This window comes from Cinclus cinclus, chromosome 1 (assembly GCF_963662255.1).
Source record: "Cinclus cinclus chromosome 1, bCinCin1.1, whole genome shotgun sequence".
In the NCBI taxonomy this organism is placed as follows: Eukaryota; Metazoa; Chordata; class Aves; order Passeriformes; family Cinclidae; genus Cinclus; species Cinclus cinclus.
Window position 1 is genome coordinate 101,155,184 of NC_085046.1, and position 15,041 is coordinate 101,170,224.

General features: G+C 38.3%; 1 protein-coding gene across 1 annotated transcript; it reads right to left on the reverse strand.

The window, feature by feature from the left end:
• Positions 1 to 609: 609 nt before the first annotated feature.
• On the reverse strand, positions 610 to 12,578 carry NDUFV2 (NADH:ubiquinone oxidoreductase core subunit V2). The gene is made up of 8 exons (XM_062488189.1): positions 12,428 to 12,578; positions 11,348 to 11,410; positions 5,680 to 5,742; positions 5,478 to 5,594; positions 3,748 to 3,916; positions 2,443 to 2,552; positions 1,698 to 1,774; positions 610 to 787 (listed from the first exon to the last, which is right to left on the reverse strand). The coding sequence occupies exons 1-8, from the start codon at positions 12,467 to 12,469 to the stop codon at positions 694 to 696; spliced, it is 735 nt and encodes a 244-aa protein (XP_062344173.1). The 5' UTR covers positions 12,470 to 12,578; the 3' UTR covers positions 610 to 693.
• Positions 12,579 to 15,041: the final 2,463 nt, after the last annotated feature.

The window sequence follows — 15,041 nt, forward strand, 5'->3', positions numbered from 1 at the left end:
AGCTGTTATTACCCTTAGGCACATGTTGAACTGTTCTGATATATTCTGTCTTCCCCCACCTCTGTGCCTAAACTTGCACAGGAAGTTAGTTGAATTTTGTTGGTTTTAATTAAATTCTTTTAGTAGACTACTACTGCTCTTTGGGGCTTTACATTTTTCCTGATTACAGAATGATACTAAGAAGAATTAAGCTAAAGAAGAACCACTTCTAACTGAACCTACAAGAGTTTTTACACAACACAGCTCAGATAACCTTTCTTGTTTGTGTGTGTTTGTTTGTTGAGAAATTGCTAATAAAAGTAACATGATGAAATTTTGTCAGATAATCTCCTTTCAGTTTGGTTCCTTGTGCCTTTGCCAGATTTGTAATGGAGTGAGTTTTGTCTCTTTTTCAAAGAACTTTAGAAAAAGCTGGAAGAATTTTCAATGACAGATCAAAAGACACAACTTTTCATCTCTTGTTGACCCTTAGTGGACTCTTTCAGGCAGTCACTTTACACAGTCTACAGAACCACTTTTCTTAAAATCTGGAATTACGATTAAACTGTGCTATAAACTTAATTCAACACAGTAAGTTGGGATAGTCTAATTGCTATTACTTTCCTTTTTTTAACCAAAACATTAGAATGTACATAATTTTACTGAGATTGAAGATACTTTATTCTTTTCAGACACCTTATATTACAAAAATCCTTAGAGGTCATCTCGAACTCCAAAACCTGGTCCTTTGGGTGGTTCAGTCAGGGAAGTAAGGCCACCAGCTGGCTCACAAGAAAAACGTCCACTCCTGAAAAAGGAAAGCAGTTTAATCATTGCTGGTATTGATAAAAAGTCAGATGCTGTTTAATCATTGGATAGAAGACAGTCACACATCTGACTTAAGGCTGAGGCCACTTTTCTTTTTTGTTCTTCCCATTCACCCTTTAGAAAAAGTGTGATGTAGCTGTTAAAATTCAAGGATTCCAAATTCAACTAGTGACAAATAATTTCAAAACTGAAATGCAAGGTAGGACCACTTGTTTTCTTTTATATTTATTTACAGGTTGGCCAGGCAGCACCAAATTTTGTCACAGTTTTGTTACAGATGCTTCCCTGTGTTTTTTTCAAAACTGTAACTGTTTTAAGATTATTGTTGTATTCAAAGCATCTTTATAGGAACAATAGGAATAGGTAACACCCAAGTCAAATTAATTTCCCCAATGACACAAACTTGGGTGGGCTAACAAACGTCAGTGGGAAAAAACAGATAGAAAGAGTTAAACAATAACAACCCTCTTAGTAACTTAAAATTTTTGGGTTTTGTCAGAAATCAGAAAAAAACCCCACAACCAGCCAGCCAACCAACAGGAATTAGTTGGTTTAAGTGATCTAGACAAAAAATCCAACAGGTGACATCATTCACCTGTTAAGTACTAAGACAAATCAGAACTCATATTTTCACATTTTGTGCTCCTCTGGCCAGTCATCAAGAACATGCAAATTCTCAGTTCCTTCCTGTTTATTTTGGCTTTGAATGCATGCACTGCTGTTCAGTAAATTCTTTAATGCTTTTTAGCTATAGGCTGTGAACTCAAATAACTGGAAAAGTAATTTAATTTTTCAGAAGAATCACCCTTCATGTAGGTGACCAATATAATACACAAAATTTTATAAGTACAGGCAATTATATATTATAGCTTATTAAAAATATAGCATACCGTGGGCCTGGTTTAGGAACTTTGCCAGCCTTTAGTTCATCAATTATGTCTTCAATATCTTTGGGTGTCAAATCTTCCTGTTAAAAAAAAGTTAAATCACTGACAAAACAGAGAGTCATCAGTTATGCTAAATGCAGCACTTCAGATTTATCAGATCAGTGCGACCCCTGCACAGGTAATTTTGATCCTATCCATAAACACACACAGTGGCTTGAAGAATGAGGAAAATTGAAAAGTCTACAGTCATTTTAATATTGAGACTGTGTTTCATGAATAGTTACAGAAATTATGTTAAAACAATGTTGATGCATGCCAAAGGTTTGTGTTTTCAGCTTCCTGTTATTAGGGAGCTGGATTTCTGCCTACCCACTGCACACATGCCATGACACATACCGCAGAATGGTGTTGGCTGCAATAAAAGAATTTTGGGTACAGTTCAAGACAGTGCTTCTTAAATTAGTCCATACTTTCCAACAGACTGCTTTGAAGTGCTTCCCAAAGCTTATCAGATACCTATTTAAAAATTCCAGATTGATGGGCAAACCACAATCACAAAAATGCATCAATCCTCTTGTATAAAATACACTGATACACCTGACACAAGGCTAAGAATCTAAAATATGTGGTACAAGATGAGTTGTTCCTGTCAATAGGAATTAGAAAACTGACCAAAACTTCACAATCTGGAACAACTGGAAAATATAGGTAAGAAGCTTAATCTTTTAAAAGGGGATGTGGTACTTACGTAGTAATTGTCATTTATTTGCACCATTGGTGCGTTTACACAAGCACCTAAACATTCCACTTCTATCAGCGTGAACAGCTTATCAGGTGTTGTTTCCCCAACTTTAATACCTAAATCAATAAATTAATTAGGCTTAGCAATAGCTATGAACAAGAGTAATAAAGCATGAATCTAAGTACTCCATGCATTGCATTACTTGTACTTTGGCCTTAAAAGCATTTGCAAAATTAAACCCCCTTAAATGAGTCCAAAATGTTTCCATTAAACAGAAGTTTCTAATAAACCATTAAGTCAATTTTCAAATACATTTTTGAGACCTTGTTTACCGGTATGATTCACTGAAAAATAACCATGAAATGACAATTCTAAGAAACACAATAGATCTACTCAAGAACATTTTTAGTAATCAATAAAATGGAAAAATAGGGACATAAAGCTTTTATGTGCTGATAGGAAATGCGTTGATATACAGTGTTGAATATTCCCAAATTAAGTAACATCCAAGCACTGTTAGCTACTCATTAACAACTTGCAAGTTTATACACAAAGGATGGTTTACTGAACTGTACACTTAGCATCCATGGCATCTTACTGTTCTACTGCTAGGGATGCAGACCTTTCCCAGAGGTGAGTTACTCCAAGTAACATCTAAGTCTGATCTCTGCAAAATACTCCATGGAAAGAAGAATGCTGAAAAGCACTTTTTCTCCATTTATTAGTAGGAAGAGGTTGGAAATAATAAAAGTTGTAAATAAGGCCTGTCTCAGTAAAAATTACAGAATCATCCTTCCTGCTTTAACTTCTCAAGCTGAGAATTTCAATTGAAATTAAGCTATCTATGCAGTAACAAGACTTCATCTAAATATGCCATTTTCAGACAATAGAGTACATGAAATGACAGGTAACAGGCAGCTGTTCTGCAGCTCCTCACTGGCTCTTAGAAAAAGTTAACACAGCTTTTCATGGAAGGGGAAGAGTTGTTAGTTGCTGATCTTACCCTCTCTTCTCCTCATACCCACCCAAAATGTAAGAATAAACCCCTAACCCACACACAAAATCCCTGAGTACTCCTTACATGCCATGATGCACCATTCTCAATTGACTTCTCATGGAGAGTTCATAAATTATGTTAATGTCATGTTATCATCCAGAGGGACCTTGACAGGCTAAAGAGGTGGGCCCATGCAAACCTTATGAAGTTGAAACAAGGCCAGTTTTTTCTTCTACTATATGAAGAATTTTACTTCATTATCATTAAACAAAAGTAAAAAACCCCCAAAAAGTATATTACAATTTGTGTCATACCAAGTTTCTTCTTAATGGCTTCTAAAATGCTGTCAGAGTCTCGCAGCATGCACGGTGTGGTGGTGCAGACCTGAATGTGGTATTTCCCAACAGGTTTGCGATTGTACATGGTGTAAAAGGTTGCTACTTCATACACTCTCATGGGAGGCATTTCTAAAACTTCAGCAACCTGTGATGGGAAAAACATGCTATACTGAATTCTCAGAGGGCAGCAGTAAAGGCATTTAGCAAACCATTTCAGTGAAGTCACCTGTGCTGTTTGCAGGAACAGACAGGTAAGAGGATGGGGTGGGTATCAAAGCACAAATGTATTCTACATGCAAGGACCAGACACCTGAATTCTCTGACTGGCATCACCCTGCTTGAGCACAAACTGCACTAAGCCACTGATCAGTACAGTGAGGAGCTTGAGTCAGCTCCTGTCCAGCATCTCGTCAGACACAAGGGGATGTGCAGAGTCAGCTGGGTTTGAGCTTGCCTTGTCAGCTTCAACTCACACTGCACTCGGCTCTGTGAATGAACAAACCTCTATGAGCCTGCCCACACTAATCCATGGAAGCCTTTTGGTAAGGAATACTTGTAAACTGGTACTGTGCTTATGTAATTCATATAAGCAGGTCTCCCTCAGGTTCTGCAGACTGCTGTCACAGCTAATAAGTAGGCAGTGAAGAATGATCTCCATGGAGCCAGTTCTAGTGTAAGTATCCCTGATCTCATTAACCTGGAACCCTGGCAAACTGCTCAAGTTGAGAACTGGCTCTGGTTTCAACAGTGAAACTGCTTTATGTTCCAATTTCTGTAGCAGGTAAATAACAAATAATGGGAAATATCTGTTCACTTAAAAGCCTTAAGATAATTTTAAACATAATTTCAACCTGAAACTTAAATAAGCAAATATACGCTGCCAGCATTAATGGAGCTTTGAGGCATTATGTTATGCTGTAGAAACTGCAGCAGACATAAGCTGCCTTCTTTAAATGCTCATTTACTGCCTTCAGTCATTTCTCCAACGCTCCCAGTCCCCACCTTAAACTGAATTTAAAACTTTACACTTTAAAATTAATTATATGCCAGATGGTAACACAAAGCAAAACAGATTTATTCAAATGAATGTGAACCAGATTTTTTTTTATTTCTTGGTGTTTGGTTACAATCATGCAGCCTCTCACTTCAGAGCAGTGTAGTTGTTCACCTGGTTATTCTGAAACAGTTTTAATAATTAACCAGACAAATCTTCTGGGCACTTGCTGTGAGGTGTTACCCAACACTCTTGACATCTACCACACTAACACTGCTCTGCAGAGTCCTTACAGACTTAGAGATTAAGTATAATCCAGGCAATGTGTGAAATGCCATTAATCTGGGAGAAAGAAAACTCCACTGATTACCTTTTTTTTCTTTCCCCACGTTCAGCAGTGAACAAAATCATGTTTCTGTTCCTAATTCTAGGATCATTCTAGGAGAAGAGCCTATCTGAATAGGCTTTATCTAATTTTTGATTTGTTCTGTATGTGGTTTCTAGCAATGGGCTAATATTATATAAACGAGCCCTGAGTTTTCTGCATTAGTTTTCCCTTTTATTTTAAAAAATGTAGTCTCATAGGGAATTCTCACAATTCTGTGCCATATGTAAATTCCTATGTTAGTTAACTTTGATTAGTTAATACTCTACTAAGATATTGAAAGAAAACAATAAAATTATGCTTGACAGATAATTCAGTACTGAATACCTTGTTCATAGCTGATATGGGCAGCCATCCATGCTGTCTTTGGGCCAAATCCAGCACTGCCATGACAGCTGCAGACTTGTGCCCCTCTGGGTAGTTGTTTATGATGGCTTCTATTCGCTTGTTAAAGGGAAAGAAGGAAAACAAATCAGTACTGCTCTAAAGACAAAGACTGTGTATTGAACTTGATTTTTTGTCTTCATACCTTTAAGTTTTCAGGTGTGAACTCAAATGGAGTATCTGGATTGTTTTCAGGACTATCTCTATGCTTCAAGAAAAGAAGAAAAACGTGTAAAAATGGGTTATTAGGAGATGATTCAGGACATATTTACTGTTGTAAAATACCTTCTCGTTACACAGTTACAGTTGAGCTGCTTGAATAAAAACTATATATTCCAGATAAATATTTCATAGTAGTGAAGTGATTAAATAAATTTGGGAAAGTTATCAAATATATTGATAATTATTTCATCAATCTTAAATCATTACCTATTCCTATTACTTCCTATTAGAAATGATTTACTGAGAAATACATGAAATTATATATTGAGAAAATGTATGGTGTTATTATCAAAATATGTATTTTTAACACTGTTAATACAGTTTGACAATAATGTTCAAATTTACAATAGGCAGAATAAGAACACTCTGGTTAATATATTATAAACAAGAAACTAAAGCAACAGTTCATTTTTTCCCTTTACCAAGAAACATTAATTTAAAAAAATTTCAGAATTCATCAAGAAGTTTGCTGTAGAATTAAAACATATGCACATTCAAACACATTATTAATCCATTTTAGCATATTGATTTGTAACAGATGTCAACATTTTCATTTTATATACAATTCTGAATTAAAATCTAAGAAGCAGAATTTGAATTAGTATTTCCAAAAGAAGGTATTCTAACGATTTATTTTTAAAGTGGTCTTCTAGGGAAACATCAAATTTTAATTAGTTCTTCTATATTCAGAAAATAAAAATTTGGAGATCTTGAAAAAAGTAACATTTTCCTGTAGTAAAATCTTAGTTCTAATGAAAATCCTTTTCCACCAGAAAATGTTCCTGCACAAAACTTTTAGCTGTCTCTTAAGCAGCTCATTTTGCTTCCTTTTAAATACCTACAGTTAATTCCAAACTTCATACAGTTTTCAAATTGAGAACATTTCAAATTAAATGGAAAGTTTGTGGGAAAATACAAGCTACACTTGAGGCTTGATGTTAAAAGTAATCCACAACTAGCCAATAATTAAAAGCTTTAGAAGTGCATTTAGAACAAAGAAACCCCCTCCACTGACTTCCACTTGGATCATTTCCCCCAGTAACTGAGGGTGATTTTGCAGTTGCCAGACTACACTTTTCTTAGTAAGCACCAAAAGATTTAATGAAAGACCTTAACATTGCCAAGACACTTGCATACTGAAGTATGTATCATCAGTGAAAGAACTTAGAACATGTGTGCTCCACAGCTATTCTTGGATTTAGAAATTTTAATATGGAAATATTGCAAGGGCAAAGACTTCAATTACATCTGTTGGTCTGTCCAGCGATTACCTTTGCTTATCCTGTCTATATCCCAAAGCAGGCAGTATCACTGCCACCATCACTTTGAAAGCATTGTGCCTTCACCAAGGACAACTTTCCTATAAGAACCAGAATTACAGAAAGATTACCGATGTCCTTTGAACACGCTAATATTTTATTAAGCACTAATTTCTTGCTTCTTGTGTGGTTCACAAAAAAAACATAAAAGAGCTTTTAGGAACACAATTGCCAGTATTTTAGACTGACCCTTCTAGAGAAAGGATTTGATGACTCATATTTAATCTTGGTGAGTGTTTTCTACCAATTTTAATGGAAGCTCTCATAAAGAGACTGATGGAGGAAAGACTGATTGGAAATACTATACAACTTCTATTATTTTTTCCCTTACAGACCTTTCCATGTCTTAGCTGCACAGATCAATTCCATGATTCATTATAAGTATTTCCATAACTTAGCTCTTCCTTCTCAAATCTGCATGCTTATTTTGCTATTATTTTGCCTTCTATTGCTATTTGATAGTAAGCAATTGTACTTTGTCTCAATTTCCTTTGCAAATAAATGTCTTTGATTTATTAAAATCTCCCTTTGTCTGGAGCAGCTGTTCTTTTCAGTGTATCAGCTCTAAACTGACATCCTTAAATGGCCTACATGTGAAGAGGAATAATAAAGACTTTATATTGGAAGATACAGGTGTAGCTGTAGCAAGGTTTCACAATATATTGTAAAGGCTATAGCAGAGGTGAGCAGTAGGTCATGCCACCTTTTATGTTTGCCTTTTTCCTGAAAGGGTTTAATCTAATTCTGGGCCATGGAGAGTTTGATAGTTTTCATCAAGAGCTTTCACAGTTCTAGGACTCCTGAGCAGCTAGGAATTTATATGTTCTCTAGTCTTACATTTGTCTGACAATGTGCCATTTATCTTATACTTTCATGCACTGACATGCTTCTAAATGATATGGGTGCATTTCCACATTTTTTTTAGGATACAGATTCTAGAGAGCAAGATCAGAAATAACGACACATTATTGGAAAGAGCACTTAAATTACAGAGTGGTTGAAGCTGGAAGGAACTTCCGGAAGGTTCCTCTCATCTGGGTCAAACTCCCCTGCTCAAGCATGGATACCCAGAGCTGCTTGCCCAAGACTGTCCAGATGGCTTCTTCTGAATATATCCAATAGTGAAGACTCCACAACCTCTCTGGGAAACCTGTGCTAGAGCTCTGTCACCCTCACAGTGAAAAAGTGCTTCCTGATGTTCTCTGAGGCCATTGCCTCTGGTCTTATCACCTGGCACCACTGAAATGAGCCTGGCTCTGTTCTCTTTGCGCTCTCCCCCCATGCGAATCTTATTCCGAGTCTCTTCTCTTGCTCCCCAATTTCCCAAAGTCTTATGTGAAGTTTTCATACATTGACTGTATCACATTTCTGTTGCAGAACAGGGCCTATTTAAGTAGGAACACCTTCACTACAAAGGCTACCTAAGCCACAGACACCGGGGCACTCCCATGGAAGCCACTAAGGCTGCTGAATGATCTCCTCATACTCTTTTTGGTACACCGACCTGGGCCATTTTATTACTATGCTTTCTTTTTTCCCAGTGATCTAATCATCTGACTTTCATGACACAAAAAATTATTAAAGAGCACTGAAGAATTACAACAAAATAATTAGAATAATTTAGTTTCCATGTATACTGCAAAAAAAATGGCCTGAAACTTGACCTATGCCCTATGGTAAACACCAGTCTAAAGCACTGTAAACCAAAATAAGAGAACTGGGTGGTCTGTAGGGGCAATGTTTAGGGCAACAAACTGTTCAGAATCCATATCAAATCAGCACTGAAAAAATATGTATTACTCTTCCTCTAAAGGGAAAGTACCCTATACTCACTACTCTGACAGAACTCAAGACAGAACTCTTACTTTAAGAGTGGTGGGAGTGCTCTCAAACCCAAGTATCTCACTGACCAATTTCACAAGTAAGTAAAACTTGAATACAGCAATTCTTCAAACTTTTGTGCTGAACCCCCTGTGCAGCCCTATGACAAAACCCACATCAGGGCTGTTGATGTGTTAAGGAAACTCAGTCCATGTATTGAAAACTATAAAGTACAAGAGCTAAGATTTAGCTGTTAAGAAGGCTAAAATCAAGTAAAAGTAATTATAGAGAATGCATGTTTCAATGAAGAAAGGTAATCATAATAAATGTCTCTGGAATCAGGCCTTCCCTAGCCATCAGAACTTAAGAGATTTGGAGAATTGCTCTTATATTCCTATGGGCAAACAATCTACCTAATTTTGTACTTGGTATCCTCTCACTGAAGTGTGATGTAGCTGCCTGTAATGGCACCAAGTTGAATTTAATGATTGAGAGGAAGGCTCTTTCTGGGTGTTTCAGAATACAAAGGCATTTCAGCAGTTCTCTTATTTCTGTGTGTTTCTGCTAACATGTAGCATGTTTGCAAAGGGAAGCACAGGCAGGCAAATCAGAAACGCCTTTTAATACTAGATTTTAGGACAACCAGGTCCCTTGTTAGCCTGTCCTCTGCTATACGCCAATACACTGCATTCATTTACCTTCCTCACATACAGATTTTATACATGAAAGGGGCAAGAAGCAGCAGCAATAAGCTTTGTAAAACAAACCCAAGACACTTCTATGTAAACTGGCATACTAATAGGACCACCACAATAGGTCTGAGTTACTCCTATTAGTTCTGCACAAGCAGTTTTTAAACAAACTTTTGACACGTCTGCTTGGAATTAAAAAAAACCAAACAAATAACAACAGCAACAAAAAAAAAAATCTTTAATTTTTTTTTCCTCTACAGAAATCCTGAGGGAGTCCAATTTTCTGACTGCATATGAACACCTGGTGTTGATTAAAATAATGCCTTCATCTCAAACCAGCAGGGCAAGCTTTTCTTGAGATTTGCCACTTTAAGTAACCTCTGGAATTTAGTTAGGGCAAACAATTACACACGTAACCAGTGACATCCAATTGTCTTCTTCCCATTACCTTTTACTTCAGAGAAAAACAACTATTACCTTATTTAAAAAACAACAACTGACGAAAAAACAAGAAGAAAAAAACAACCCCTCCACAGAACCAAATTCTTATGCTCCTCTTGCTGTGGAATAAGTCATCAATTTTGCTATTAAATATTAAAATCTGCAAAGCACTCAGCTTTTCTACTTGCCTTTCTCTATTATCAGGCTCCTCCCTGCAGCAAATACTTTAAACAATTACATAAATCTTGAATTTACAAAGCTATCCAGCTTCACATATCAGGCATCAACAGCCATTAGGGTGCCAAAGACATCATTTGCCTGTCTTCACCAACCTCCAACTACACTTGAAGTTTCCTAAATTGCCAGACTACAGCATTTCCTCTATTCCTTGAGCACCAGCTCTCACCCTGTAAATCACCAAGTCCTACTCATGTTTCTGGAAAAGTACACAAAGCATATACTGAGATCCTATTAACTTCATTTTATGACTAAAGCTGTAGAGACAGCTGCAGAAAAAATAAAGGGCAACAACAACACATCCAAAAATCCTGAGCACCTGTTTTCAACAGTGGTCAACTCTAGTCAAGTGCTGATTTTTACCAAATGTTGGGGAAAATGCCAAATTATTCAGCTGTTAAACTGCAGACCAGCTAAAGCTCTGAATGGAGCAGAACGGGACAAAATACATGCTCTCTTGAGATGCTTCAGGTTCTCTTCAGAGGTAATCAGACAACACAGCCACTTTACGCACTTAAATTCAAGGGCTTTTTACTTTTTGCAATCACTGCTAGTGTTTATGCCTTTTATGACAGTGCCTAATGGTCTCAATTGCGACTCATTGTACAACTTTCTGTATCACACAGAACACGAACAAGAACTGTACTTTTCAATTCCTGTAAACATAGCTAGGACTTGAGCCCACAGGGAATGCTGCAGCAAATTTCAGAAAGCGGGAAACTGCACATGCAAGTAGTTTAACGAGATTCAATTACAAACTCAACTAAAATAAATAACAGAAAAAAGAACTGGTTTACAACGAAATAAAGTTTAAGCAAAGCCTCATCTGCAATCACATACATATTATGGAGCATTTTCACTATATAAGGCAAGAAATACAAGAGCCAAAAAACTAAAATAAAACCTTTGGTACTCCATTACAATTCTAGTAGAAGATTCTACAGAAAAAACCCTCTTCTTTGTAAATGCCAGTGGGTTTCTATAGCAAAGGTCTGCCCATCAGAAGCTTTTAGGCAGATTTGAAAAAGTACATGCCAAACTCTTCTGACCCATCCCCCTTACAGTACAGCAGATTATTTACCACAAATAAGGCTCCAGTGGCATTGCGCTCTGCTGTTCCATGCAAGTATCGGATCTGTCTTACCTACAAGCAAAATACAGTGTTAATAATGCACACAGTGCTAGTGGCTGCTTTCAGAACCAATCTGATTTCCATTCTAAGCCATTAATTCTACTGCCACCACGAGTAATTTAAAATAAGTCAAGAAGACACTATTAAGGGCTCTCCTGTACTATTAGAAAAGCAAACCTCTCAACTCCCACCTTGACCAGTTCAAACAATGTAGTAACTAAAGGATTTAATTCTGCTACTGCATAACTTTAGTGCCTTGAACACAAATTCTCATCCAGCGTTTAATGAAGAACTTCACAATTTTTGACTTTGTATCCTACATACTATAAAGTTTGCAGAAACCACCACTTCTACTGAAGTTCTTCTCCAGTAAGCATTTACAGGCTTCTTCAGCTTTTATCAAACCAAATGCTGAGAACTGAGGTCAGAGAGCATATGTAAACACAAACGTGAAGAATGAACAGAACACAGACCGATATGCAAATTTTGTTCAACTATGCTCTCTGACATGCCAGAACATATCAAGATTTCTAGATTTTGACCGGTATCAGTAAAATTTGATCATTTTACCACAAGTATTTATGCTTTTAAAATTAATTTTATATTAAGTTACGTTTACCTTCTTTCTTAATTCTTGAGCAATTCTGAGATTTCTTAAAGTAGAATCACGGAACGGTTTGGGGTGGAAAGGACCTACAGATCATGTCGTTCCAATCCCCTGCTACGGGCGGGGACACGTTCCACTACACCAGGCTGCTCAGAGTCCCAACGAGCCTGAACGCTCCCGGGGATGGAATCATATGACACGGAAAACAAAAAAGGCTGCAACCACCCTTGACACTACACTGCAGGTGCTACTGCTGCTAGGAAGACGGAGCTGATCAGGCCGTCTTTGCAGAAGAGCCAGGACCACGGGTCCGTGCTCCATAGACTTGGATTCCAGGCACCGACCTACGACCAGGGCCCTCCTCCCCACGCCCCGCCGCGGCCTCTCCCGACTCCCGGCCGGAGGGGGCAGGGAGCCCTTACCGAGCGTGTGGCCGCGGCGCGCAGGGCAGCGCACAGCAGCATAGCAGCGGCGGCAGGAGCGCCGACCCCGCTCCCACTGCTCTTCCTCGTCCCGACCCCTCTCCTTGAGGCCTGGGCTCGCCCTCCTTCGCGCAGCGCCAAGGGGACCCGCAGCACGCATGCGCCGGGGCGCGCCCGCAGCGCGCGTGCCCGCTCTGGAAGATCTGCAGAGAGAGGGCCCCGGCCGTGCCTGCCCGCGGGAACCCCGGCCCGCCGGATCGGGAACCCCGGCCCGCCGGATTGGGAACCCCCGGCCCGCAGGGCTGCCTCCGCGTGTCCGCGGGAATTTCGGCCTCTCGTGGCACGCACCAGAGAGGGAAACAACAGGTTCCTTCGGAAACAAGAGCTGCTAGCAACGGAAAATAGTAGGAAAATAGTATGGGTTTTTTCAGCCCGCTGTTTCCCACCTTTCTGGCCGCTTGTTTGGGGTTTTAATGTTTGGATTGCTTGCACCTATGTTTTGTCCTCCTTCAGGAAAAACAATGAACATTGATTGTCTTTTGGCCTCTGATAAAACATTCTCGTATGACACCATAATCCAGTTAACACAGTACAAAAGCTGGAGCTGAAGGTCACAGAATCACGGAATGGTTTGGGTTGGAAGGGAACTTAAAACGTCTGGTCCCAACCCCTGCCATGGGCAGGGACACCTCCCTCTAGACCCGGCTGCTCAGAGCCCATCCAGCCTGGGCTGGAACACCTCCAGGGATGGGGCATCCACGAATACATACTCTAACATTAAGAGATATAAGTAGTATGTCATTTGCAGTGTGGGGACTGTGGATGCTGGCAAGCCATTTGAAGAGATTCTTCTGAAAGCAAGTCATTTGGAGAGAACCTAAAATCTATCAGATGGTATCAGAAAATTTTATCCTATTGAAACACCTTCAAGCAACTCTGCTGTCAGCTATATACAAGAGAAAAAATAAAGGCTGTTAAGATTTCTCTGGTCTTTCCATTTTTTTTTTTAAATACATTGGTATGTTCATATTTAACCAGTATTTTAGGAAGTGTAAAAACACAGGGGACAAACACAAAAGATCATATTAAATAATTAAGGCCATAAAACGTTGGAAAACAAAACATTCTCAGTTGCAGTCTTCATGTTGCAGCACTGTAGAGAAAACCAACCTCTATACCCAGGAGTGTTTCAGATTAAAAAGTGTTGCTGTCCTTTTGATAGATTAGCTTTAATTAATAAAAAAATGATATGTACTACGAGCAAAATTAGTGTAAAACATGACCTGACACCCATTTCTGTAAGCAAAGTAGAGACAAAGCAGGCATTGAAGTGCCTGCTTGTTTGACGTGCTCACCCAAGAAATGTAAAAATTAGAATGGGTATTTATCAGCATCACAGAAGAACTCCTCCAACAAAAGATGACTATGGGTAGTATAGAGATTGTATATGGAGCCACTTCCATAGAACATTTTTCTTTAGAGAAATAACTACAAGAGGACAGAGACTGAAAAGAAAATGAGAAGGAACATGGAATGAAAACAACCCACAATTACTTTTGTTAAGTATTTGCCCAAAGGTATTGTACTTTTATAAGTCCTCTGATTGTATTTGGTATTTCTACAAATATGCTGTAGCAGTTTAAATTTAACTTTCATGTAAAAGTGCATTTCATATTATGTATAGAAGTGTAAATGCAGTTAAAGTTCAAAAAGAATCCTAATTTAAGATACTACTCAGATTATTTAAAGATATGTAATGATAATTTAAATGTACCCATATAGATAGATACTGGTGCTGGGAATAAAATAATCATAATATGTAATTAAAACTTTGTTACCCAAAGATGAAGATTATTTTTAGAAATCCCTGTGATTAGGAATTATTGAATTTATTTTACAGATACAAAAATGTGAGGAAAATGTGTACTGACCCCCAGTAGGCCACAAGAAGTCACCAGGGGCTGGAAAAGAACATAAACCCACCAATTCTGTGTGCATCCTATTCCATGGGCTGTGTTTTTCTCCTAATCTGTGAGAAATTCAGTTCATGATGGTCAGGCATTCATAATCCCTGATTTGCAGCATAGGAAGGGCACTAGGAACAAATTCTTCTCCCTGCATAGAGAGGGATGAGGAGATAAATACATTCACACACACAGCATTAGACACTTAAATGCCCAGGCTAGGGACCTGCACTCTTTGTGGGGTTAACTGACCCTTGTGCTCCCTATGTACAGAGCCTGCAGAGCTACTTTCCTAAATTAGTCTCCCAAGTCAGGTAGCAAAAGCTGTAAGGAGGAACATCTTCCAGATAATGTACACAATTTAATTTTAATTCTGACGTTGCTTCTGTATTCAGGCTAAACGTTAATTTAATCTGAAGAATGTTTTGATGTGTAAATAAACTGGTGTTAAGAGATACTGCTTCTCTCTTCAACAAGGCTGTGACAGGCTGGTGTGGCTTCCACTGGCATCTCCTCACTTTTCCATGTTAATAATCTGTGAAGTTCAAACACCATTCAGAAAAGTGATCAGCCTCTTTTTGCAGCAGCTTTGAACTTTCTTTATTCAAAAGGGCAACTAGAACTATAATTAGGTACAGCTAGCTGTCATT